The 26,875-nt window shown below is 57.3% G+C and overlaps 1 protein-coding gene across 2 annotated transcripts in view; it reads left to right on the forward strand.

The window, feature by feature from the left end:
• The first annotated feature begins 334 nt into the window (after positions 1–334).
• The window catches only part of ZBTB7A (zinc finger and BTB domain containing 7A), a 28,609-nt gene continuing 2,068 nt past the window's right edge, over positions 335–26,875 (forward strand). The window contains exons 1-2 of one of the 2 annotated variants that reach the window (XM_038770796.1): positions 335–650; positions 21,049–22,294. In XM_038770796.1, coding sequence (XP_038626724.1) covers positions 21,066–22,294 — 1,229 coding nt within the window. In that variant the 5' untranslated portion in view covers positions 335–650; positions 21,049–21,065. Of the gene's footprint in view, positions 651–15,837; positions 15,871–21,048; positions 22,295–26,875 lie in introns of those variants that run through there. The other variant, XM_038770795.1, reaches the window with a different exon arrangement.

Here is a 26,875-nt window from a genome sequence, read left to right on the forward strand (position 1 = left end):
GAGCGGGCCAGTGGCGGGCCGAGGAGCCGGGGAGTGGGCGGGGATTCGGCGGTCACGGGGGCCGAGGGAGGAGGAGCAGGAGGACGATGAGGAGGAGGAAGATGAGGAGGAGGAGGCGGGGTCGCCGCCGCCGCCGCCGTCGAGTTCCTCTCGCCAGAGGCCGGTGGCGGTCCCCGACTTCCGGCTGTGCGGCTCCCTTCCCCCACCTCAGCCCCCACCCCCCTCGGCCCGGGGCCCCTCCCCGCTCCCCTCGCCCGGTTGTGTCACCCGCCTAACCGCCCTTCCCTCCCCTCCCCTCCCCTCATCCCCTCCCTCATCCCCAGTCCGCCCTAGGGGCGCCCTGCCCGGCCCCCGGGGAGGGCCACTGGGGCTGCGCCTCTCAGGAAAGCCCGAGGATGCGGGGCCTTGTGCAGGCCCGGGGCGGGCGGCCCCAGATCCGGGGGAATTTGCATCCCCTCCCCCCGGCCTGGGTGGGGATTGGCCGTTGGCAGCAGCAGGGAAGAGGGGTGGGGGGTGGCACGGGGCCAGCCTTCGCCTCAGCCGCCTCCCTGTCCCCCTCCTGAGCGGGCCCGAGCCCTGCTGTTGCCGCGCCTGCTCCTGCTTCTGCTCCCGCCGCTCGGCTACCGAGGCCCGAGGCCCCGGGGAAGTAGGTATGAGCCCGCTAGCACCTCCCCGCCGCCCCCCGTGCCGCCACCTTTCCTCCTTCGGGCCCGGTAATAATAATAATAACAATAATAATGATAGCATTTATTAAGCGCTTACTATGTGCTGAGCACTGTTCTAAGCGCTGGGGAGGTTACAAGGCAATCAGGTTGTCCCACGGGGGGCTCACAGTCTTAATCCCCATTTTACAGATGAGGGAACTGAGGCCCAGAGAAGCTAAGTGACTTGCCCAAAGTCACGCAGCTGACAAGCGGCAGAGCCGGGATTCGAACCCATGAGTTCTGACTCCAAAGCCCGTGCTCCTTCCAGTGAGCTACGCTGCTTCTCTTCTTCTTCTCTTCTTCCTGTAGTGGTGGGCGTCGGGAGGTGGGGCCCCGGTCCCCGCAGGGTGGGCCGATCCCGTGGAGCAGGTGCCGGGACCGGCTCCCCAAGTTGGCGGTTCCTCGGGAGAGCCTCGGGTCTCGGTCGTCTCCTTGCCGTCCCCGTCACTGGTCGAGGCCCGGGGCGGGTTTTCCAGGCCCGTCGGCGCCTTGAACGCGCCTAGCCTTCACACCACAGCACGTGGCCGGCCCTGAGTTCAGATCCAAGGGCTTGCGAGCTGGGTCGGTCGGAGCCCCGGCCCGTTAACAGTCCCAGCTTCTCCCAGAACCGATCCGTCCAGCCGTAGCATGGCTTTCGGTGAAGCCTTTAGAGTGCGGGCCGGAGTCAGGAGGACCGAGTTGGCAAGTGCAAACTTCGCTCGGGCCTTTGAGGTCCCCAGTATGACTAGCGTGAGGAGATGCAAGTGGGTTCTGGGATCCAAAGATCTCTTCTTCACCTGGGCAAAAATCCTAACTGATTTTTCCCCAAGGGTCATTCACGCCTGCTTTTCCTTGAAGATTTACGCCGCTGCTACGTCTTGATGTTAAACCTCGAATCGTTTTTTGTTGGGCACTCTAGCAGCCACAGTGGCAAGCGGGATCGGGAACCAGGCCCCTAGCCCTGACCCTTCAAATGGACGCAATTCCCCCAGAATCACCATGGACTCTGATGTTGATGAGAACAGACTTCCAGCAATTTAGCTGGATCGGGAACCAGGCCCCTAACCCTTCAAATGGACGCAATTCCCCCAGAAACACCATGGACTCTGATGTTGATGAGAACAGACTTCCAGCAGTTTATCCCAGATACTGCTGGGTGGTGGTTGTTGGGGTTTTTTTCTTTAATTGTATACATAGGAGAGGAGCATTCCTGATTAATATTCTCTCTGGCGACTGTTCAGGCTTGTTCTGAAGAAGAGGCCCAGCCCGATCTGGATAAAACAGTGGGATTTTTCCACCCCGCTCTGGAGATGAGAAGTGCAGTAGAGTTGAGCCCGGCTGAAGGCGCAGTGAGTGAGGTGATGGGTGAATAGGCTGCGGGACCGTTTGCCCGCACGCTCTTTCGGTTGCGAGAGTGAGACTGGACTCTTAGATCCAACATCCCGACACGTGTGGCTGGTGTTCACTAGGGTCGTGGCTCGTGAGCACTCGAGTTGGTTGTGTCTTTCCTGAAAGCGATCTCTGGTGTCAAGCAAAACAAGGCTAAGGAAAATCTCGAGTGAAATCAAATAATGGCGAGGCAAGGCCTTGGGAGCCTTCTGGTGAATGAAGGGAGCGTGGTAACTGAATGCACGGGCAGTTTGGGGGATGTTTGCAATCCCGTTCTGGCCGGCCCAGGCATCGGCGACCCGGCTCGGCGGCCAGGTGCTCGGTATCTGAGGCGATGGGCTTGCGGAGCATCTCTCTTAAGCGGCTCGGAGTTGGAAGGAGCAAGCTTATGGCCCTGCTGCCGGAGGGGGACCTATCGTTTCGGCGGCATGTATGATTTCGCGGCAGCAGCAGGGCCGTTTTCAGGAATAGGTGCCCACACCTATTGTTTTTTTTCCCCTCAAAGTTAGTTAGTTCTTCGAGCTAAGGGGATTAGGGCGGCGTTGAAATCTAATGTTTTTAAAAGATAGTTTGGTCATACGATTCCTGTTCCAGAATCAGTATGTAACATTTTCTGTCTGCTAATTTTATCTCTGCGAGAAATTATGAAGTCAAAGGCGGTGGCTGGAATGTTAAAAGGCCGGGTTGATTCCTTGCAGCCGTTAACAGTGTTGGCAGCCCTGAGAAGTTGAGTGGCAAAGAGGGATCGGGAAAGAGGATGGATTCTCCAGACCAGAGGACGCTCCCTTGCACCTTTGCCGTGCTGGACCGGTTGCAGAGTTGGTTTGGGTCGCAGAGAGGGAATCTCTGTGTGGTGTCAGTTGCCGTTCACAGCTGGAGGACAGGACGGTGGTAGTAGTCCAGGAGTCTGAGCTGGTGTGTGTGCTTGATTTACTGTTCCCTACCGATTGGGCAGCTTTCTAAGCAGGTGAAACAAATCACAGGGCCACGGGCCAGACATTCCCCAAACCCGGATTCTCAGTTCATGATTTTCCCTCTTCCCTGCCGCTCCGCCATCCCACTGGTGTGTCTCGGAGGGTGAGGAGCCCTGCGGCTTCTTTCAACCCATTCCTCTTCAGTCCTCGCCCACTGAGGTACCTGAAAAATATCTCGGTGAAAATCGCCTCACGGGGTAAACCAACCGGATAGCTCGCTGGGGATGCTGCTTGGTGTACTCTCCTAAATAGAGTACTCTGCGCACAGTAAGCACTCAAATACCATTGATGGATTGATTGCGGCCACAGTTGGCCTACAGGCTGGCTTTTGAGGCGCTCCCCACCTCGTCCTCCAACCCCTCCCCCATTCTAAATTTATGGGGGGAGGGGGAAACGGGGGTCCCAACAGATATAAGTTGAAGCAGCGGCCTTTCTGGATGCGTCTGTCCGTGCTCATTCTTACCCGGTTGGGCTGGAAACCAGTCGATGATTTTCACTTTGGACTCTACAACCCATGGGGAGCTTTGAAAGCAGCTAAAACTGGGGCTTGTAGCTACAGGTTGTTTCTGCCGTCTTGATGAAGTCTCCTGCCCCAACAGGCCAGAGGGCCCAGAGAGCTCCTCAGCTGAACCTCCTCTCCCACCCCCCCCAACAACAGCTCTGGAGCTGTTTGGCCGTGGGGCAGGGGGAGGAGAGGGGAATTATCAGAAAGTGGTCCCTGGGAATCTTGGCTTCGATTTGCTTTCCACTGGCCTCGACGTTTGCAGCCGGCATAAAGAGTATCGATCTCTTAAAGTTATCTCTGTGTGTGCCGGTGAGGATTTGCCGGAGTCGCAGAACATCTCGTTTTTCTCTGGAACTTCAAATCCCTTTTTTTGGTGCGGGTCCCCCCACTCTCCCCCCGCCCCCCGCCTTCTCCTCCCCCCACTTCATCTCAGAGTGGAAAAGATTACTGCCCCAAGAGGTGCTATTTATGGCAATTAGAATAATACCAGACCTCGCATATTTAAACTGCAAGCACGAATGGGAAGAAAGCGAAGAACCCGGTTTATTGGGGGAAAGGCCAGGGCAGTGGAATGAGACTTGTAAAAGAGATGGATAGGTGGTGTACGTTCCTCTTGTGATTGTCTGAAGAGGTTGGCGATGGTGCCGAGGGAGAAGTCGATTCACGTCTGCAGGGACGAGCTCGGCGTCCTTATTTGTGGTCTTCTCTCCCCAGATTGGTGCCGCCAGGGACCCGGAGGAAGGGGAGGTAATCAAACCAGAGGCAGGCCAGGCAGACGGAGGGGCTCAGGGCCCCTCTGGAAATCTCGGGGGGAGGGCCGAGACGGTCTTACGTTGGGGATGTGGACTTGCCCGAGTGAGGTGTGGGGTTACGGTTTCGGTTGGGATCGTCCGGGGCCTTGGGGATCCCCTCACCGGCCATTTTGCGGGGTGGGCTGTTGGACCGGGGTCCCTCATCCCATTTCCGGCACTCCTGCTAGGGGCGGTTGACCCCGAGGAGTGGAGGGTAGATAGCCGGAGAGGACGGGAGGGAGCGCGGCCACGAACCCCTGACCCCAACCCTCTGCAACTCCGAGGAAGGTGTAAATTGAGCCGATGGGAGCGAGGGCTTTGGAATCCAGGAGTTGAGGGGAGTCCTTCCTCCAGCCCCCTCCCGTCTTCCACCAGAACGAAGGACTACAGCTTCTTATTGCTCAAAAGTCCTGCCCGAGAGGGACCTGGGGAATGAGCCGTCGAGGGGGACTTGGGAGCGAAGAAGAGATGCCCAACTCGAGTTTCGGGCGGCCTCCTCTAGCTCTCGCCCCGTCGCTCAGCATCTGCCACGGGTGGGTTTTTCACCTCCCCAGCTCCCCCACGGTCTTGTTTCCCCTCTTCCTTCCCTAGTCACTTGAGGATTAGGCCCTTTAAGGGCACACTGGGGCAGGAAACCCCTCCCCATTCGATTGCAATAAATATGCAGATAAAATGGCTCTCAAAGACTGTTTACTCTTGCAGTGCCCAGGACGGTTGGGGCCTACACCTAAAGGGGAGTGTTTACGGCCTCCTCGATGGGCTTGCCTCCCCTTCCTCTCCCCCCCCCCCCGCCCCCTCCCCATCTAGACACATTCCTGCCTGATTAAACGTGGTCTCTGATGACACAGTCGGGAATTGGCACGGAGGTCAGGGTGGAGTAACCAGTTAGGACGAACCTTGCAACATTGAGGGCTTAATTGTGCTCAGTCCACGGTGGTGAGGGAAATGGGGTGGGGCCTGACTGAACCTGGGAATATTGGAAGGTGGAGTCTCGATTACTCCTTGAGAAGGGTTGTCCTGGGAACTGGGGCGGGGCGATCAACAGGTAACCCACCGGCTATCTGGAAGGTAGGTTAGAACTGAAAGGCAGGAATCCTGGGTATCGGTCCCAGCTTCCCCCGGGGACTCGCTGTGTGACCTTGGGCGGGTCTCCCAACCTCTCGGGGCCTCAGTTTCCCCGGGGCCCAGAAAGAGGCGGGCGAGGAATGGCTCGCTCCCTCGTCTCTCCTCCTTGGGTAGGCTGGCTGAATGCATTTTGCGCTCTTCGGAGCTAGCTAAATGCGGGGCTTGTTATTTTGCCAGGCATAACCCCGGCACGCAGCGCTCCGCTTCTTGCCGAGAGGCGGGAACAGTGAAGTGACCTTTCCAAGCGCGACCCGTAATTTGGTTTTTACCCCCCGTCCCGAGGCAGGAATGCATAGGTGAGGATGTGGTTGAGATGCAGCCCTGTAGTAGTGGCTCCAGGGAGTGCTGAGTCTGTTGCTCTCCGGCAGCTCCCTCTGGCCGTCGGCTTGTAGTGTGAAGCCGGGCCAGTTCTCTATCGTCATCATCGTCAATCGTATTTATTGAGCGCTTACTGTGTGCAGAGCACTGTACTAAGCCGCTTGCTTGGGAAGTACAAGTTGGTAACATTTAGAGACAGTCCCTACCCAGCAGTGGGCTCACAGTCTAAAAGGGGGAGACAGAGAACAAAACCAAACATACTAACAAAATAAAATAAATTCTCTACTCTTCGAGTCCTGGCGCCTGACCCAGAGTGCATGCATTTCCTCCGATTTGCCCCCTCGCCCCCCTTTGCCAGCAGCCCCTCGCGCCCTGGTCTTTGGAGCCTTCCTCCCCCACCTTCGTTCATTCATATTTATTGAGTGCTTACTGGGTGCAGGGCACCGTACTAAGCGCTTGGGAAAGTACAGTACAGTAATTGAGTGACAGTCCCTGCCCACAGCGAGCTCACAGACTTAGAAGGGGGAGACAGACATCGAGATAAATAAATACAATTACAGATATATCCGTAAGTGCTGTGGGGCAGGGAGGAGCAAAGGGAGCAAGCCAGGGCGACGCAGAAGGGGGTGAGAGATGAGGAAAAGTGGGGCTTAGTCTGGGAAGGCCTCCTGGAGGAGGTGTGCCTTCACTGAGGCTTTGAAGGAGGGGAGAGTCATTGTCCGGCGGGTTTGAGGAGGGAGGGCGGACGTGGGCCAGGGGTCGGCGGCGAGACGGGCGAGATGGAGGCACAGTGAGAAGGTTAGCACCGGAGGAGTGAAGTGTCCGGGCTGGGTTGAAGAAATGGAGAAGCAAGGTGAGGTTGGAGGGGGCGGGGTGATGGAGAGCTTTAAAGCCACCTACGCTAAGCAGCCCCCCACCCCGAATCTGATGGCCCTGGCCTCCTTGACTGGGGCCCATCAGCTGGGAACCATTCGCTGTGCAACACATTGAGGGCAGTCGGATCTCTTTTGACAGTTGATCGATCAGTGGTATTTAGTGAGCACTTACCATGTGCAGAGCACTGTACCTGACGCTTGGGAGAGTGCAGTACAACGGAATTAGCAGGCACATTCCCTGCCCCTCAACGAGCTTACAGTCTAGAGGGGGAGACTAGGGAGGCGTTTCCATTCTGCCCCCTGATCCCTTTTGGCTTCCCTCCCTGCCCGGCCGACCACCTCAGCGGCCAACGCGTTCCGGACCACGGTCAATCTGGAGGGTCGGCAGGGGCTGCGGATAATGCCGGGGGGGGGGGGGGGGGATATGGGGTGTGAATGGAACAGCGGTGGGGTTCAGAGGGATGGGATCCATTGCTCTGCTCCTGTGGGTGACAGAACCCGGCCCTTTAACCTCTCATTAAGTGCAGTGACACTGGCATTCGACTCGAGGTGGGGTGGTAATTACTCGCTCCCAGCCTCACTGCAGTCATCTGCATGGAGAGGAGTGTGGGCCTGGTGAAGCTAATGCCAGAGAGAGGGGGCAGGCCTTCTCTCTGTCAGCCTGCAGTGGGTTTAATTAGCATTGCTTTTCTGGTGATCTCAAAGACCTTTGCCGGGACTAAAAAGGCCTGCCTTTCCCTCCTGTTCTCTACCCACCCCCTGCCCCTTTCTCCAGCTGTGACGGTGGAGGCAGAGATTGCCCCGGGTACCCAAGGGCCCATCCGAACCAAGGATCCAGATTGCCAGGCCTCCAACTCTCAACCTGGTATATTATGCCAGCAGCGGGGAGGAGAGAGAAAGCCCAGGTATTTCAGCGGGAAGTCAGTCAGAAGCCAGTGTCCCCGCTGGCACCCACCTGCCAATCTGCCTCCTGGCTGGCGTCAGCGCAACTAGGTCGGTCAGGCTGTTAAAACCAGTCTCCCGGGGCGGCCACTTCGGCTCTCCTAGCTGGGCACACCTCTTCCCCGGTGACCGTTGTGCCCGTGAGCCGGAGCTCTCGGCCCACAGCCCGATGCCAAGGGTTGGGGTGGTTCTGCTCCCCTGCTGCCAGAGGAGGGAATGCCCCGTGAGTCGAGTGTGGTGGCCTGAGGAGTAAGTGATGCCCGACACTCCTGGCATTAGGCACCAAAAGGACCCGCTGTTGCTGAGAACATTCGCTGGAGATGGTTCTCCTGGAGCCCAGAGCCAGGCAAGCTCAGGGCAATAATTGGGTGGCCGGGGAGACAGGGTGACAGGATGGGAGTTACTGTGGGGCTGAGGCCGCCTCTCTCTCCTCTCCGCCCCCCACCCCGTCTCTCCGGAAGGATGGACCCCACAGTCCCGAGCCTATTCATTCCTGGCACGAGGGGAAGCTCCCTGGGGGCCGAACTTCCCATTCGGCAGCTTCCTTCTGCATCCTGGGGCTCGATTTGGACAGGGAGATGGTCCTCACTCGACATTTGTTGGCAGCCCTCGGGGTGACCGACTGAAATCTTGGGTTCTCCCAGGGGAATGAGGAAGAAATCCTGTTTTGCTAATCCTAATAAAAATAATAATAATTGGAGTATCTGCTAAGCCCCATTCTAAGCACTGGGGTAGATTCAAGACAATCAGGGCAGACAAAGCCCCTGTCCCATACGAAGCTCACCGTCTAAGGGGGGGCTCAATCCCATTTTACAGAGGAGGAAACTGAGGCACAGAGCTGTGAACTGACTCACCACAGGAGGCGCATGACCAGACCCAAGGTTAGATCCCAGGCCCCCGGGGGACTCGCAGGCCTGTGCTGTTCCCACTAGGCCCCACTGCTGCTTCTGTTCTTCCACCCCCACCCCTCCAACCCAGGGATCGGGTGCCTGGCACCGGCACAGTCACAGAGATGCTCCTAATGGCAAGGAGAAGATCTGGCAGAAATCAAGGGAGAGGCCGGTGATCCGGGAAAAGGGCTGGTGTGTCAAGAGGGCGCCGAGGCCATCCGGCCTTCGCCCTTCGACCTGCTGGCCAGCCTTGTGATAAACAAGGTGCCCGTTCTGAGTGGCACAGTGGAGTGTGGAGCCCAGGTGGAAGGGGGTGGGCTTGCCCAGCTCAACCGATCCCTTTTCCCAACAGCCACCTCGCACCTCGAGAGCGCGGCATTTGAAGAGGGCCGGTCCGCGTCCCTCCGCCTTGCTGAGCGCAGCCGTGGTTCTTGGGCCAGAGACCCCATTCTGCCTCGTGGTTTGGGGTCTTACACCTGAGGGGAAAGGATGTTGCTAGAGGGAGGCGAGCATCTAGGGGGTAGAACAAGACCGATTCTTGCAGAAGTTGAAGCACTTCCCAGCCTTGAAAGAGCGGAGACCTTGAGCCTTGTCCCCAACAGAGATTGTGGCACTTTCCTCTCAAGGTCAGCAGATGATTTGTGTAGTCCCACTTGGAGGCAGGGCCTCGGCCTCCTCCCATTCCTGTCCAGACTCCTCAGACGGGTTGTACCCACCCGCTCCCTTAACTCCCTCTCCTCCAACTCCCTTCTTGACCCTCTACAATCCGGTTGGATTTTTTTGTTTGTTCGTTTGCTTGTTTTTAATGGTATCTGCCAAGCGCTTACTGTGTGTCAAACTGTTTTAAGCGCTGGGGTAGATTCAAGTGAATTAGGCTGTCTCTGTCCCGCATGGGGCTCACAGCCTAAGCAGGAGGGAGAACAGGAGAACTGAGGCCTGGAGAAGGAAGTGATTTGCCCTAGGTCACGCAGCAAGCATTTGGCAGAGCGGGGATTAGAACCCAGGTCCTCTGACTCCCCAGCCCACAAGGCCACGCTTCTCCAAGGTCACCGATGACTTCCTCCTTACCAAATCTGCTCTGCTCCGTCCTAAATCCTCCTGGACCTCTTGGCTGCCCGAGGCACTGTGGACCACCCCCTTCTGCTGGAAACACTATCTATCTTTGGTTTTCCTGACACACTTCTCTCCCGGGTCTCCTCTCTGGCTGATCCTTCTCGGGCTCTTTCGCCAGCTCTTCCTCCGCTTCCTGTTCCCTAACTGTGGGTGGCCATTAAGGCTCTGTTCTGGGTCCCCCTCCTCCTCCTCTTAATCTACACTGTGCTCCCGTGGCTTCTTACCATCTCTCTGAGGAGGGATTTCCAAGCCTACCTTTCTAGCCCTGACCTGTCACCTTTCCTCCAATCTCCCATTTCTTTCTGTCTCCGGGACATCTCCACCTGGATGTCCCTCTGGCACCTCAAATTCAAAGTGACCAAAAACAAGCTCCTCATCGTCCCCCAACAAATTCTCTTCTCCACCTGACTCTCCTATCACAGTTGACCACACTGCCAGTCCCCCGCATCTCTCAAGCCCACAACCTTGGCATTATCCTCGACTCTCCCCTTTCGACGACCTCCCCCCGCAATTCAGTCCATCTCCAAATTCTGTCCATTCTTCTCCACAACATTTCCAGGAACTACCCCTGCCCTCTGCCCAAATGGCATGGAGTCCAGTCCTGGCTCCTCCACTTGTCTGCCGTGTGACCCTGGGCAAGTTACTTCACTTCTCTGTGCCTCAGTTACCTCATCTGGAAAATGGGGATTAAGACTTGTGAACCCCACGTGGGCCATGGATTGTGTCCAACCTCATTACTATTCTCCAGTGCTTAGAACAGTGCCTGGCACATAGTAAAAGCTTAACAAATACCATTTTTTTAAAAAAGCCACACACATACACCCCTGACCTAGTACTTGTCATATCCTGGCTTGACAACTGCATGTCAGCCTCTAGCCTCTCCCCTCTCTGGTCTATACTTCACTCTGCTGCCTGGATTGCTATCTATTCCGTTCTACATCAAGCAGAAACTCCTGGCCTTTGGCTCTAAGGCGTTCAAATCAGCTCACTCTCCTGCTTATCCACTCTCTTCTCCCACTATGCTCCAGCTCACACTCTTCATTCTGCTCAAGCTGGCCTGCTCGCCGTGCCTCATTCTCATCTCCCCACCTCCAACCTCTTGCCCGCCATCCCGTGCATCTGAAGCTCCCTCCCCTCTCGTCTGACAGACCACAGCTCTCGCCATCTTCAAAGCCCTTCCGAAATCACATCTCCTCCAGGAAACCTTCCCCGATTAATGTCTCCTCTCTCCACCTTGTACTCCCCCAATTACCACTTTAGATTGAGCCGTTCCTTGCCCTTAAGTACTCCCAACCCCCGGTAGCACTTACATACGCATCTTTCATACTCCCTTCCTCCTCTGTAGAATTTATTTTCACATCTACCTCTCCTGCTGGAGTGTAAGCTCCTCGAGGGCCGAGATTGTGCCTGCTGATTCTGTGTGTGGCACTTACATACGTATCTTTCATACTCCCTTCCTCCTCTGTAGAATTTATTTTCACATCTGCCTCTCCTGCTGGAGCGTAAGCTCCTCGAGGGCCGAGATTGTGCCGACTGATTCTGTTGTGCCCTTCCAAATCCACAATAAATGCTATCGATCGATCGATTGGTTGAAAGACAGTATTATGACCTCTTAAGCTTCTTTCCAGCCTGAGAAATCCATCTATCCCTGGAGTCCTCCGAATGGGAGATTTGGGAGGGTTAGGAATGGCAGGGGCCCTGCCTCGCTTCCTCTTGCCCGCCCACCCTACTCCCACCTGGGCCTCCTAAGGGGCCGGGAGAGGCCTTGGTTTCCCGAGGAAGCTTCTGCTGAGAGGGGCTTGCTCAGATTGCCCCTCAGAGCCGGTGGTCTTTGTAGATCCCTGCTGCGGGGGTTGGTGCCGGCAACAGGTGGGCAGGGCTGGCAAGTGGGACTCAACAAGTAGTGTTCAGCTCGGTTTGCCCCAGTTTTGCCCAGGCTAGAGAGGGCACCTTCCCGGTTCAGGTGTGTGGGCAGCGACGGTCCAGCCTCCCAACCCAAAGTGGCTTGCGGGCCTCACTTCTGGCGGGCACCCGCCAAGCGTTTGCGATGTTTCTCACGCACAAACCGAGATCCAGGATTGCTCCCCGGGGTTGCTGCGACTTCGGTTCCCAGAAGCCTCCAGATCTTTGCGGCGGCTCCTTGTCAAAGTAAAGCCTGGAACGTTCCCAGCCTCTCTCAATCAATCAATCGATCAATCGTATTTATTGAGCGCTTACTGTGTGCAGAGCACTGTACGAAGCGCTTGGGTCTCGTAGCCAAATTATGCCCAGGTCCGTGATTTGGGGGCTCTGCTTGGACTGGGTTGTCGGACTGGAAATTTCTGGCCCAGGCAGGGGTCAGGTTGCGTCCATTTCTGAGTTTTTCGAGGGCTGCTAGAGAAGCAGCGTGGCGGAGTGGAAAAAGCACGGGCTCGGGAGTCGGAGGTCATGGGTTCTAATCCCGGCTCTGCCACTCGTCTGCTGTGTGACCTTGGGCAAGTTGCTTCTCTGTGCCTCAGTTCCCTCATCTGTAAAATGGGGATTAAGACTGTGAACCCCGCGTGGGACAACCTGATTACCTTGTATCTACCCCAGCGCTTAGAACAGTGCTTGGCGCATAATAAGCGCTTAACAAATACCATTATTACTACTACAGGGCAGGGTGGCTCTGGTGTAGGAAATGAGCAGGCCCCAATCTGGGTCAGCCTGGTGGTCATCCGGACTGCCTCCTGTCCCTGACATCGGCCCCCCTCTCTCGCCCTCCCCCCCGGGGTCAACGGGTCTATTGTTTAAGTTCCAAGACTGCCCGGCCTCCCATCTGATTACTGCTGCAAGGGAACACACGTCCCTCTTCCAAGCTGTAGGAGTTATGTAATTGTGGCATGGTGAAAGCAGTGTGAGGTAGAGGGGAAGATTACTCTCTCGCAATAGGTTGGAAATGACAGGACCCCCCCCGCTCCGCCACACCGCCAAAATCAGGCACCCCTGCACTCTAGGAGCTGGCGTGCTGGGATGGCTAGGCCCACAAACCGTGCCCCTCGCTCTCCAGGGAGCGCGTCGGTTAGCAGCCGACCTGGGAGGCTTTCTAAATGTTGGGAGGATTGGAGGGTCTCGAGGTCGGGGGATTAGGAGAGGGAGTTGGGAAGCCTTTCCCGGGAAAGATGCGTGGAGTCTGCTGGCCTGCCCCGGCTGAGAGTTGACTGCAACCCTGCGGTCCTTCCATTTCTCTTGGGATCCCAACTCCCACGAGTTGGGAGAATCCCAGAATAACTGACGGGGTAATCCGCTAGATCGTAAGCTCTTTGAGGGCGGGGACAGTGTCTGCGAACGCTACTGTACTCTCCCTGGTGCTTAGTACAGTGCTCTGCGCCCAGGAGATGCTCAAGAAATCCTACCGGTTGACCAGCTGGGATCTAAAGGGAGGTGATGAGAGCGTCAATCTCGTTTGATTGGATTATTGGATCCCCAGGGCCCAAGGACCTCAAAGCCTCCCATGCACACGCTCGCGTGCACGCGCACACACACGCTTTGCCCCGTTTTTCTTCTCTCCTGGGCCACAGGTTATTAGAGAATCAAGACTCTTGAGTTGTGGCCTGGGTCTCTCCAACTGGCCCTGGCCCTTCCACTCCCTCCTCTGGGCCTCTGAAAAATGAGATGAAGGATCTCCCTTCCCAAGAGAAGGACAGAAGTGAGTTGCCAGGCACTCGTGAGGCGTGGTGAGAGAGCAGCAGCACTGCCTCCTTTAAAGCCCCAGGGCCAGCCGGCAGCCGCCAACCCCAAGATTCCCACTGGAAGCACCTGAATCTCCCGGCGTTCCATCCCGCTCCTCTGCGTGGAAGAAGAGCGGAAGGGCCGGCAGCCCGACTCCAGGCGAGCGCTTCCCTGTGGGGCGTCGGGTGAGTCGCTTGATCTCTCTGGGCTTCAGTGCCCCATCTGAAAAGTGAGGCTGCTGCCACCTGTGCCGTCCCGTCCGGATACGGCCCCGGCAGCCTCTGGCATTTTCATTTGAAGTGTCCAGCCGCCGTCCACCCTGGTTTCTGCCCCCAAGTTCCGTGGCCCTCGGCTCGGGAGAGGTGCTTGTGTTCAGAGGGACCTGGGAGGGGAATACAGAGGCTCTGGACTGAGGGGTTTGGGGAGTGATGGGAAGGGAGTCAGGGGTTTCCCTCCCCCACCCCCCCGCGCAGCCTCTGCTGGATTTCTGCAAAGCGACGCGTGTGATGTCACCATCTTATGCTGCACGGCCGGCATACCACGTGACATCCCGTGTGTCTCCTTGTCCAGTATCCACGAGGGCTGTTGGTGGCCACCATAGCGAAAGGCGCAGTGTCTTGACAGATCCAAATATCCGACTTTCCATCCTTCGTTTCTCAGCTCTGGGGTGAAGGGGCCAGAGAGCTATAGACGCGGGTGAATGGGGTGGCGGGGGAGGGCGCGCCTGGGCCTTTAGGGTGGGGAGAGAGCAGGACGGGGTGGGTCTTTTCAGCCTGCTCGGAAACTCTCAGGCCTTGCTGGAGACGTGGGCTGAGCAAGGCCGGGAGTCCCGCCCAAACAGTTGTGTGTCGGGGGAAAAACAGTCACTTCACACACACGCCGCCCCCACCCCGTCCCCCCCAACCAGTCCCGTCCCCGCCCCCCGGAAACCCACCCCTGCCATGCCCGGGCTGGGCTAAGATGGGTTAAAAGCGGGACAGCCCGGGCAGACTGGTCCCGACAGAGGGTCTCTGGGGAATGGGAATTCCAGGAAGTCTTCGTTGGGCCTGCCTATTAAATATCCTTCCTATTACCCAGTCTCTCCCTGCTTCCACCTCTTAGGGGGTTTCTGGCCGCTCCATGAGAACAATGACCACCTCCAACTTCGGTGGTTTACATTTTTTTCACTGAAGCTCTACCCATCGTTTTCTAAAAGCCTTTCCTGCCTAACGCCTGATTTATCCTCGTTCCATCCCTGGGAGGCAGGGAAAGACAGGTGGTATTTTCCTTATTTTACAGGTGGGGAAACTGAAGCCCAGAGAGGTTAAGTGACTCAGTCAGAATCACCCAGCAAGTGGGCGGCCCAGCCGGAACTAACTCCCCCATCTCGATCGCTGGCGTGGGGCTCTTTCTCCCTCGTCGACATCTTTGATACCTTATGTTCCGGTGGCCGGTCCTGGCCCAGCAGAGGCCGGGAAAGGTACCCCCAGTTTGAAAACCGGGCTCCGTTCCTACGCCCTTCCCTTTCCAAAATCCTAGAGGAACGGTCACTGAGCTACTCCTAGAGTCTGGGCAACTCCAGAGGTTTTTGGGGGGTGGCGGGGGGTGGGGGCAGCGGGGTCTACCTCCCCTCATTTCTTCCGGTTTTATACCAGACGGTCCAGTTTTCAGCTGGTTCGACCCCACCTCCGGTGCTGACGTGGCCTAATTTATGTCCAGCATTTTGATCTTTAAAACGCCCAGCTACTCTCTAGGTTCTCTGGATTCCCACCCAGAACCTTTTTTCTCACGTGTCCCTGTGATGCCTTTACTTACAGAATTTTAACGCGAGAGTGGGTGTCGCCTTAAAGGTTTCGAAACAAAAAACTCGCGTCACCAGAAACGGACAGAAGTACCACACTAGGCCTGCCCGCAAGGAAAACGGTTCCCAATTAAAAAAAAAAAACCTGGTTTTTATTTTTCAGGTTTTTACTAGCGATTTCTTTTTTTCTTTTTTCTTTTTTTTTTAAACTCTGCTAAAACTGTGGAGGGTGGGGGGGGGAGGGGAGGCGGCATGGCACAGGGGTGCCAGCGGCCATCCTACCTGTGGGCGGCATTGTCCCCATCTCACAGGTGGGGGAAACTAAAGCAAGACAAAGAAAGGAGACTACTCTGTTTCTATGGAGCTTGTGGGCGCAGGGCTACAAGAAAACCCAGGAGTCCTGGGCATTAAGCCAACCTCCTTCCCTCCTTTCCTGCTGGACTCCCAGGAAACTGCAGTCGAGACAGACAGACATTCCCTCTCCAGCGTCTTCAGCATCCTCGTCAACGGTATCTAGCATCCGTTTGGTGCCACACATTGTACTAGGCGCCAAGAGGAATGACAAGAGCGAAGAATAAGATAAGGTCCGTGATCTTAAGGAGCTTACAGTCTAAGCGATCAATCGATGGTATTTATTGAGCGCCTGCTGGGTGCAGAGCACTGCACTGAGCGCTTGGGTGAGTACAAAAGAGTTAGAAGACACGATCCCTGCCCTCAAGGAGCTTACAGTCTATCGGAGGAGACGCCCCAAATAATTTACAGATGGAAGAGGAGAAAAGAAAAATGGACTTGTAGGTAAGTGCTCAAAAATAGTAGGGTATGTAAGATGATGGGTATAGAAATGCTATGGCTGGGTGTGAGTGCCTAAGTGTGGAGTTGGTGTGGAAGTCCTGAGGTGGTAGTGGGGAGGGGGCTGGGGCTGGGGAGGGGTCGGCGGGGTGGGGGGGCATGTCATCTCGGGAGAAGTTAGATGAATCGGGGAAGGGATGTGATAGCGGAAGGGCTTTGAAGATGGGGAGAGCCGGGGCCAGGTGGCTTGGAAGGGGGAGAGGGTTCCAGGCGGGATGAGGGCCCGGCCCGGGGGTCGGTGGCGGGAGAGGAAAATGAGGCACAGCCGGTAGGTGACTCTGACGGAGCCGAAGAGCTTGAGCTGAGGTGTGGCCGGAGAGGAGAGTTGGAGGGCCCAGAAGCCGATAGCCAGGAGGTTCTGCCTGATGCGGGGAAGAATGCGTAATCGTGGGTGTAGGGCCGGGTTGCTGACGGACCTACAGGTGGCAACTGTCTGGCAAGTGCCTGTGCCCGGAGGAGGGGAGGGCAGGGTGGGCTGTGAGTTCCCCATTTCCCTTTCTGCTTTCTCTTGCTCACCCGGCCCCTATGGTGCCGGTGATCTCAGTGGGATTGCAACCGGGCCGCTCAAAGGACCAGCGCAGTCCATTCTGTGCCTCGGAGATGGGGCTGGGGGGTGTTTTTCTGCTGCCGTGGCTTCTGACAAACAGGTGCCAGGTGAGGGATAGCTGTTCCTTTAAGGCTGGCATGTAGGCCGGGAGGCTACTGGTTGAGGATGCTCCTGGGGGCAGTTAGTATAAAGCTGCCCAACCTCAGCTGGGCCGTGAAGCCTGCTTGCGCTTTCTTTCTCTCTCCCCTCTCTCTTTCTCTCTCTCCCTCTCCCCCACTCTCTCCCCCCTTGCTGCCCTTCCCTCCCAACCTGTCAGCCACCTGAGGTGTCCAGCACGTGACCCTGTCCATGGGCCCGAACACCCCCCCACACCCCCCCAGAGCCACCTTAGAGTCCCCCGCTTGAACTGGATGTAGGATCTGGGCTCGGAAAGAGACTTCAGGAAGTCATTTCATCCTACCGCTTGCTTCGTTGCAGGACAGGCACTTTGTGGATCCTGTGTGGGGTTGTGTGCGTCGGGGAGGGCGCCTCGTGTCTAGTGTTTTTCCACGGTCCGGGGGTCCGGGAAGGAAAACCGAAGCAGGGCAGGGTGAAGATTCGGAACGGGTTCGTGAGATTAGTAAATGAGGAGTATTCATTGAGTGCCGACTGTGTGCGGAGCACTGTTCTAGACACTCGAGCTAAGAAACTTTAGAAGTTTGCTCAATCCCTGGAGAGTTGCTTTGACTCAAGTCCCGCAATAAAAGTCTATAGAACTTTAAAAACCACAACGAATTTTCCACATGCCGCAATGGTTTCCTTTCTCTGAGTCTGAATGTCACATCTCTAGCCTGTGGCTTGGCGGCTTGGAGCTGTCGGAGGTTTCCTCATTGTTCAGGGGGATAGGGACAGGGCAGGGAGGGGAAACGGAGGCACAGCCCAGGGGAGCAGCTCCCTGTAGGCCCCAGTAGGTGACGGAGCCCGAGGTAAGCGGTGAGGCTGGCCACCCGATCCAGAGGCCCTTGCCTGTGCTTAGAGAGGGGCGGACCGGCAGATGGGTCGGTGGCGCCACGGGTGGCACCGAAGATAACGGAAAACCCATCTGCCGACCCCGTAACCGACACGAGTCACGTGATGTTAGGGCACCATTAGGAAACACACAGCGCCAAGGACCCAGGTCGGGATTTGCAGACCCTTTAGAGTTGCTGTGGAGTAAGCCACGGAGAGTAGGCGGAGCAGGAGTGTTTATGAACCGCCTACTATGGGCTGAACACTAAGCGCTGGGGGACCCCCTCCGTCAGTCCAGAGCCATTGCGTTCCCCACCCGCATCCCCTTCGACGTGGGCACCCCTTCCCCGGGACTCAGCAGGAGCTCAGGGAGAGAGAGACTTGAGTGTTTAAAAAAAAAAAATAGCACGAACATAAAGGGGTCAGGTACCATGTCGGTACTGGGCGGGAGACCGGTTGAGTGGCCACTGTAGTTGGGAGGGGAGCGGCTTCAGTTAGGGGTGTCCCCACTCTCCCCCACCCAAGAGTGGTCACTTTATCCTGATTTTCCCCATGGCGGAGAGCTGAGGCTGGACCTCAGCCTTGTTCCTGGAGTTTAAACCGTCCCTCCCAAGCCCAGTAGGCTGGCTGGAGGGCACCAGGAATTGGGGGTTTTCAGTGATGCCACCCTCTGGCGTCCCCACTCCCTCCTCCTCATACGGGGTCGCTCAGGCCTCGGGCGGAGAAGCCGGGGGACTAGACTTAGAAGAGGTCTTCAGGGCCGTGGCCCCCCGCTCCGCCACGTACCAACCTCGTGCCCAGTCATCAGTGGCTGCCTTTTTTGAGCTGTCAATCAGTGCCTGGGAGGAGAGAGAGAGAGATAGGGGGTGGAGCTAATTGAGCAGCATCAATCAGTGGATTTTGAGTACTTTCTGCGTGCAGAGGACTGTACTAAGTGCTTAGTACAGCCCCCACCCTGGGACGGCCAAAGCTCTGGCCACCACAGACCTCCTTTCCTCCCGGCCTCCTCGTGGCGAGTGCGAGCCTCTTTTAGATCCTTCTGCTGCATTGGAGAGCTCTGGAGCTTGGGCCCAGGGACTCGGGGAGATAGCTCTTGGCCCCCGGCAGACCCGGGGAGGGGGCGGTCTCGGCGGCAGCAACGAGGCAGCAAGCAGCTTGGCGGAAACAAGAGGGGGCCAGGCAGCCACAGGGCGCCACGATAACGGCTGCGATGATACAGCAACCGGTGGGGGAGGGAGATGCAGAGGGAAGGTTCTAGGGGAAGAGGCTGCCGGGAGTTGTAGTTCTCGTCTGGGTTTTCCATTCCCGTCTGCTAGCAGACCAGCACGAAAGGTTTTCTGTGTAACCATGTAAACCACATCCCAGCCTGTTCCCCTGCCCCCCCTCCCTCGCGGCCTCCTGGACCGATCAGGCCTTCCCGTGCTCTATCCAGGGGCCAGTTTCTCCCCTCTGGAGATTCGAAGAAAGTCGGTAGCCCTGTCCCGAGGTGGGGAGGGAGGGACGGGGGGCCGCGGGGGCCCATTTAGCCCCCTTCAAGCGCTCTCTCAGAAGGAGGAAATCTGCAGCTACCACTGAGACCCCCTCCTCTGGAAAAGCCCCAAACCATGGTGATTCCCCAGTTTCCCTTTGGATGCTTGGAATAAGTCTTGGATTCCATGTCTTTAGCTGCGCATAGAGCAGATGCCCTCACTACCCTTCCAAGCTCCCTTCAGGCATCTAGCTTAAGCTGGCGGGGCTGCCAAGATGAGAGAGCAAGGGGAGGGAGGGAGGAACTCCAAGCTGCAGTGCAGCCCCCTCCCACTTTGGGTGAAACTCTCCAGGGAAGGGAGCAAGTGGGTTGCTCAAGAGCCCGGTGGATGAGTCACGGATGTGAAGAGAGGAAGGGGGGGTGGGAGGGGTGGGGGAAAGACAAAATTCCAGGGGCCTGCAGAACCAGCCGGAAAGTTTTATTTTAAACGGAGCTTTATCCCTTCCGTGGAATCGAGTCCAGGGGATTTACTTGAGAAATGGGTTGGCCGTCTGTCCCAAGGCTGCCGCCTCAGCACTAGACGGAGGAAAGCACGAGCGTTTCGAGTAGAGGGAAACGAAGAGCTGGTGTGGGCAGGGCCGAAGTCAGTCAATGAGGTGCTCCAGGAAGCCAGCAGACCGGGTTCCCTTGTACATAAGGAAGGGAAGTCAGCAGCTCCGGCCGGGTCCCCGGGGCCTTTTTGTGTTCAGAAAGCAGCAAGTATCTCCAGAAAGGTTGCCAGGGCAACGGGAACTGGCGGCAAACAGGGACAGGTGAAAATGATTGCCGCTTTCAGAGTAGGAGACCCGGTTCGAAGCCCAGGCCGGTTCTGCCCCGGGGTCCTGCGCAGGTGGGTTTCGTGTAGGCGAGTCGGAGAGTTGGGAAGCTTGTCGAGGCCTCTAGAGTGCTTGTTGGTGCTGTTGGATTGTTTGAACACAGGTTCAAGTCTGGAACCATTTTAGGGGTCGAGGGCGGGAATCCCCGCCGGCCGGGCGGGGTCAGCAAATTGCAATGGCTGCTTAGGTTGGTAGAGCGGCAGGGAACGGTTGGATTTGGGGACCGACGACGTATGTGACGTTAGGGGGATGACACACATTTGTCTTTGGGCTCCAGAAGATCACACTGGAGGGGCATTTGGCCTCTGGGGCCGAGGGGTCAGATCCGAGGTCTCCATCGGACCCCCTCAGCCGTGCCCTGCTCCTCCAGGGAACGTCCCCCACCCCCCAATGCCTTTCCCCGCTTCTGGCCAACCTGAGGTTCTAGTCCCCTCCGCTCCTCCACTTGGCCTTTCGGTTGTCGGGGGAACACGGTCATGTCCCCACCTCACCTCCCCGCTTTCACTCTGCGGCTGGGGCCCCTCGCTCCCGGCCGAGCGATTCCGTCCCCGGTGGGGAAATATCTGGGAGACGGAGAAGCCAGGTGCCAGCCCCTACAGGGGCCGCTTAATGTCGGACTAGGTTGTCCCCTTTGGGGTCTCCCTGATCTAAGAAAGGACCAAGGCCGGGGGGTGGAGGAGGCCGCCGGACGGGGCCGGAGAGACCCACCTGTAGCGAGGGCCCACCTCTTGCAGGCAAAAAGGTCCCCACCCCACCCCCCAAAGGGGCCGTGGAGGGATGAGCTGAGCGGGAGCCCTGGAAAGCCAGGCCAACGGGTTCTGCTCCAGTCAACCCAGGGGGCAGGCTTTATTTTTCCCTCATTTCCGGTCTCCTTTTCTGCTGCCAGCGTAACTTCGGCGCGGTCCAGTTCCTGGGCTCCAGATTCCCATCCCCCTCGTCCAGGTATCTGCTACTTTGGGCTTAGCCTGGCCTCTCATTTCCCTCCCGGGTAAAGCTGAGGCTCCAGGCTCTGCTCCCCCCTCCCCCGGCCCACCTGCCCGCTGCCGTCCCCCGTCCTCGGCTGCAGCCCAACGAAGGGTCCCGCAGGCTCTCGTTCCTCCTCGGCCTCACGCTTCCCAAGTGGGGCGGTAGGTGAGGGGAAGAAGGAAGCCGGGCCCGCCCCGCCCCCCCCCCCCCAACCCCCCTTCCGATGGCTGGGTGTATGTGGTGACCCTCCTCCCTCTGCTTTTGTGTCTCTGCCCTCTCAGATCTTGACACAAAGAAAATGGCCGGCGGCGTGGATGGTCCCATTGGGATCCCCTTCCCGGACCACAGCAGCGACATCCTGAGCGGCCTAAACGAGCAGCGCACCCACGGGCTGCTGTGCGACGTGGTGATCCTGGCGGAGGGTCAGGAATTCCCCACCCACCGCTCGGTGCTGGCGGCCTGCAGCCAGTACTTCAAGAAACTTTTCACCTCCGGAGCGGTGGTAGACCAGCAGAACGTGTACGAGATTGACTTTGTGAGCGCCGAGGCCCTGACCGCCCTCCTGGACTTCGCTTACACAGCCACTCTGACCGTCAGCACCTCCAACGTGGGTGACATTCATAACGCCGCCCGGCTGCTGGAGATCCAGGCCGTCCGCGACGTGTGCGCCGACCTCCTGGACCACCAGATTCTGGCCAAGGATGACCAGATGGATGTAGTAGATCAAATTGATCAGCAGAACCATCTCAGAGCCAAGGAGTATCTGGAGTTCTTCCAGAGCAACCCCATCAACAGTCTCCCCTGCAACTTCCCGTGGACCAACGCCGGCTTCCCCGGCCCCGAGGAGGAAGACGACGAGGAGGCGGCCGCGGCGGCCGAAGGCGGCGGGGACTGCAACGGCCTGGACTTCTACGCCCACGGCCCCCTGAGTGAGCGACCAAAGGCCAGCGACGGCGACCCGGACAGCAACCAAGGGCTGTGGCTGGACCGCGATGAGGACGCGGCTTCGGGGACCGGCCTCTTCCCCCCCGCCCAGAACGGACACGACGGCAGCCGGGGGCTGGCCGGGGGGGAGGAGGAGGGCGGCGGCGGCGGCGGCGGCGCCTCCTCCGCCCTGCCCGAGTCCCAGGAGCCCAGCGACTCGCCCAGCTTCCTGTCCGGAGCCGCCGACGGGGAGGACGGGGACGGGCCCGAGGTGGACGGGCTGGCAGCCAGCGCCCTGCTCCAGCAGATGATCAGCTCGGTGGGGCGGCAGGTGGGAGGTGGCGGCGGCAGCGAGGAGGATCAGCGCAAGGAGGACGAAGGGGTCATGGATTATTACTTGAAATACTTCAGCAGTTCTCACGAGGGCGACGTCTATCCGTCCTGGTCGCAGAAGGCGGAGAAGAAGATCCGGGCCAAAGCATTCCAGAAATGCCCCATCTGCGACAAGGTGATCCAGGGGGCCGGCAAGCTGCCCCGGCACATCCGTACCCACACGGGGGAGAAACCTTACGAGTGTAACATCTGCAAAGTCCGATTCACCAGGTGAGGAGGCGGGGCGGGGCAGGGAAGAGAGGCGTGGGGCGGGAAGAGGAGGACAGAGAGGACGCTGGGTGAGGACAGGAGCCAGGTAGGGGCGCAGGCGGGCTTTTGCTTCGGGGAAAGAGACGGGGCTTCCCGGCCTGAAGATGGAGAGCTCTGGCGAGGGGCCGAAGTCGGCCGCCGCCCTCTCCTGCGGCACCCCACCGGGAAGCCTCGGCCCTTCGGCCAGCCCTCGCTGCCCTTCCCCGAGCAGTGTCCTCGGACCCTCCCCCCGGGGACCAGTGACTGACTCAGCTTCCCCCTCCTGCCTTGCCCTGCCCTGCCCTACCTCGTCCCCACCCACTGGCAGAGGCTGAAGAAAAGAGCCATTGTCACTGGCTCCTTGCCCGCGGCCCGCGGGTTAAAGAGATGGAGAGAATCGGGGCCGGACCCCCCCGGTCCCATTGCAGGGAGAGGCCAGACTGGGGCTCGGTGGGGGGCTTTCTGAGAACATTGAGCCCCCAGGCCGAAAACGCTCCCCCAACCCAGCCGAGCAACCCAGCGGCTGCCTAGAGTTAGAGAGGGGAGTTGGGTTTATCCCGGGCCGGGGAGCCGAACGGGGGTTTCCCTTCTCCCCTACTCCAAGGCTCTGGTCTCTGCTCCCACCCTAGCGCCGCTCTCCCCGCCACGGGGAGCGGGGCCCATGGGCGAAGAGGGTTTTGCAATCAAAAGAGCCCTGCATGGGAGAGCCGTGGAATGTAGATAATGCACTTAGCTACTGGGGACCAAAGCCAGTCCCTCCCACTTGAATCCCATGCCAGCTGTGGCAGGGGTTGGGGCCGGGTGTAGTTCTTTTGAACGAGAGAAACGGATCGGTGTGTGGCGGTGGCTGGGAGTGGGGTGGGTGGATGGATGGGGCACCTCCCACCTCATGGAAGAACACCCGGGAGTGTAAGCGACCAAATGCCATCGAAGGGGACGATGTCCCGGAGAGAAGCGTCCTGAGCGAGGTTAGAGTGGGAGCCGACCGAAGTCCTGCAGAATTGGGAGGGTTCTTTGGCTGGCCACGGGGCTTGGGGCTTTTTGCCCCATCTGGTCAATCGGGAGTATTTATTGAGTACCTACCCTGTGCAGAGCACTGAACGTTTGGGAGAGTTCAGTGGTGGTAGAGATGTGATATCCGCCCTCAGGGAGCCCCCCCGCATTCCTCCCCGCTGCCAAGCCAGTTCTAGGACGCAGAGAGAACCGAAGCCCCCTCTTACCACAGGACGGCAGACGGCTGATGGGATCGGGGCAAGGTGGAGGAAAGTTGGGTGCTGCTTCCACAGTCCCCGGCCTTGCCTCTCTCCCCCGAGGCCCTAAGCTTCTGGCTCTCCTGCTGAGGCAGGGTTGCCTCTTCACTCCCCAGACTCGCCTTCTGCAGATGTGGCCCTGGATTCCCCTAGCCTAGTCGGGGCCAGGGAAGGGCTGTAAAGGCTACTGCCAGATTCCTTCCCTCTCCCCAAGCAGCTCCACCCTTGGCACATCCTGCTGCTTCTCGTGAGACCCCTTCCTGAAACCTCCCTCTCTGTTGCTTCAGTTCTGACTTTTTTTCTTCTTCTCCTCTCTGAGTCTCTGTATCAGGACTCCTCCCCCGCCCCCCCTGTCAACTTTTCGGTCCCTGAAGAAGGGAGCAGCGGTTCTCCCCAAAGAGGTGTGAGATGGAAAGAGCTACAAGTTCTAAACAGGCCAGGGCATGAGTGTTGATGGGGTAAGGGGAGCTGATTTCCCCAGGCCCGTGCAGGTGTCCAGAGAGATTCCTGGAGGTTCTGGGCCCTTACCAAGACCCTACAAAAAGCCCAGGACCTAAGGGACGTCAGCCTGCAGATATCAGTTTGGTTCCAAATAGAAAATGCAACCCACAGCCCTGGGCCCGTCCTCCCTCATCATCTGTGGTTCCCCGCTGCCGGATGCGTTATCACTAAGCCGTTGAGCAGGTGGGAAAGGTCAGGAGGCTCTTTTAAAGATGGGTCAGCATTTTTTTTTTTTTTTTGGCAGCGTCCATGAGGTTCTCTTGAACCTATCTTCCAGGTGGTCGTAGTGGCCCGAGTCTTGGGCTCCTAACTTCTCTGCACCTTGAGGCCTCCCTTTTAGATTGCGCCCAGGCCAGGTGTATCGGTTCCCTGTGACCTGCCCCGGGGCCGTCTCTGCGGAGCACATGCTCGGCCCCTTGAATTCTGCATGTCGCTTCCACCCCGTGGCCCCAGCTGGGGACTTTCCCCACCCCAAAGCCACTCGGCTTAGTTTCACTCTGAATCAAAAGCAACACCCCTCTGCGACCACCTCCGAAACTCGCTTGATCATCCCCTTTCACGGGGCCCCGAGAGGAATTTCCCTGTGTCTGCTGGGTGGGGGGTGGGAATTGGGGTGGGGGAGGAAGGGGAGAAGCAGAACAATTATCCACTCTGCTCTCTTTTATCGCCCCGTCCCACTTTGCTCTGCTTTGGGTCGGGCCAGAGAGGGCCCAAAGTCGGATTTCTCATTGTCCCCCAAGAGTCTCTCGAACTAGGAGCAAAAGAGGTTCGCCCCGCTTTGCAACTTCTCTTTCGCACTGTGAGTTTTCTGTCTTCCGGCCTGCGCTCACTTCCTAGAGCTCCTCTCCTTCTCCTCTCTGGAATGATGGCTCACACCAGATAGTCAGGACTTGGGGACCAGCTGATGCCAAAGCCCTTTCGGCTTAATGTCACTATTATTGCTATTACACTGGCTAAGCACTTACTGTGTGTTCAGCACTGTTTTCAACCTTGGAGCAGTGACAAGGTTAATCAGGTCGGACACAATCCCTGTCCCACAAGGAGCTCACTTAGGTGGGAGAAGAGGTATTGAATCCCTGTTTTACAGTTGAGGAAACTGAGGCACAGAGAAGTGAAGTGACTTACCCAATGTCACACGGGTAAAGGGCAGAGCCGGGATTAAGGATCCAGTGGTCCCCTGACTCCCCGGGCCTATGCCCTCTCCACTACCTTTCACTTTCCTTTTTACCTTGTATCTAGCTCAGCGCTTAGAACGGTGCTTGGCACATAGTAAGCACTTAACAAATATTATTATTATTATCATTATTATTATCATTAGCATTATTATCATTACTAGCACTTAACAAATTATTATTATTATCATCATTATTATTATCATCATTATTATTATTATTACTATTATTATTATTATTATTACTAGGCCGTGCTGCTTCCCCACCTGCTTTTGTCTTCCCTCACCCTCCTGCACCAGAGGCAAAGATGGAAAGGTAGGCCTTTGAATTTTCTGGTGATGCCCAAAGCAGAACTAAACCTAACTTCGGGGCCTCCTGTAGCGTTAGCTGAGGCCGTGACTCACGGGCCCATTGAGTCAGTTGGTTACCTTTATCAGTGGGCGGGGCTGTGAAAGCAACCTGGGCCTTAATTATACAGGTTGCTGTAATGGGCTATGAAATCTGCACCGCCCCCCCCCCCCCCCCCCCCCAAAAACCGTCACTACTCCTGTTCTGCTCTTTGCCGTCGGCCCCGGACTTGCCCCGGCTAACTTTATAGTGATCTTTGATGTCGTCGAGGCCTCTGCTAACTTCTCTCCCTGCAGGAGCCAGTGGGCTTCTCCTCTTACTGACTCAGAATCGTTTCTTGAGCTCGGTGGCCCGCAGAGCCAAAGCGAGGTTTGGAACAGCAAGTGCGAAAAACTAACACCAGCAGGTGAGGTTAAACCAATTCATAGCTTGGAGAGAGGGTTCCGATGCCCGTTCTGAGTTGACAGTGGCGTTTATTCATGCCCAGGGTGAGCGAGTTGAGCAGACTTTCCCTCTAACCGGTAACGTAGCCAGGTTCGTTATTATGAATAACAAAAATAAGAAGAGCATTTAAGTCCTTACTCTGTGCCAAACACCGTACAAAGTGTCGGGCAGAGATAAGATCCTCCAGGCCGACCCAGTCTCTTAGCTCAAGTCTGAGTGGGAGGGAGAATGGGTATTGAATCCCCGTTTTACAGATGAAGGGACTGAGGCACGGGGAAGCGAAGTGACTTGCCCCATGGAGGGCAAGTGGGATTAGCACCCAGATCCCCGGACAGAACCCAGAAGGAGCTCCGCATAGACAGTAGGCTCATACACCACCCTGCCAAGTGCCGGGAGGGTAGCTGGCCCAAAGAGAGTTTGAGTTAATCGTGCCAAATAAGCTCGGTGTTATTGTCCCCTACTGCGTACCAGATTTTCAAATACAGTTGAAACCTCAAGAATTTATCAAAATTTCCCCCTAAATGTTTGTGGGCATGAGGGCTGATTAGTTAAAAATGACCACCTGGCCATGAATTCCAGTAGCGTCTCTGTGTCTTCTTGCCATGAGATTCTTAATGATGTTGATAATAATAATATATTTGCTAAGCACTTACTCTGTGCCAAGCGCTTTTCTAAGCACCGGATTAGATACAAAACAATCAGGTTGAACACAGTCCCCATCCCCACGTGGGGCTCATTGTCTAAGTAGGAGGATTAAACCCCCATTTGACAGAGGAGGCAACTGAGCCCCAGGGAAGGGACTTGCCCCAGGTCACACAGGCAAGAGGCAGATCGGGATGCGAACCCAG

The sequence above is a fragment of the Tachyglossus aculeatus genome, chromosome X2 (assembly GCF_015852505.1).
Source record: "Tachyglossus aculeatus isolate mTacAcu1 chromosome X2, mTacAcu1.pri, whole genome shotgun sequence".
Classification (NCBI taxonomy): domain Eukaryota; kingdom Metazoa; phylum Chordata; class Mammalia; order Monotremata; family Tachyglossidae; genus Tachyglossus; species Tachyglossus aculeatus.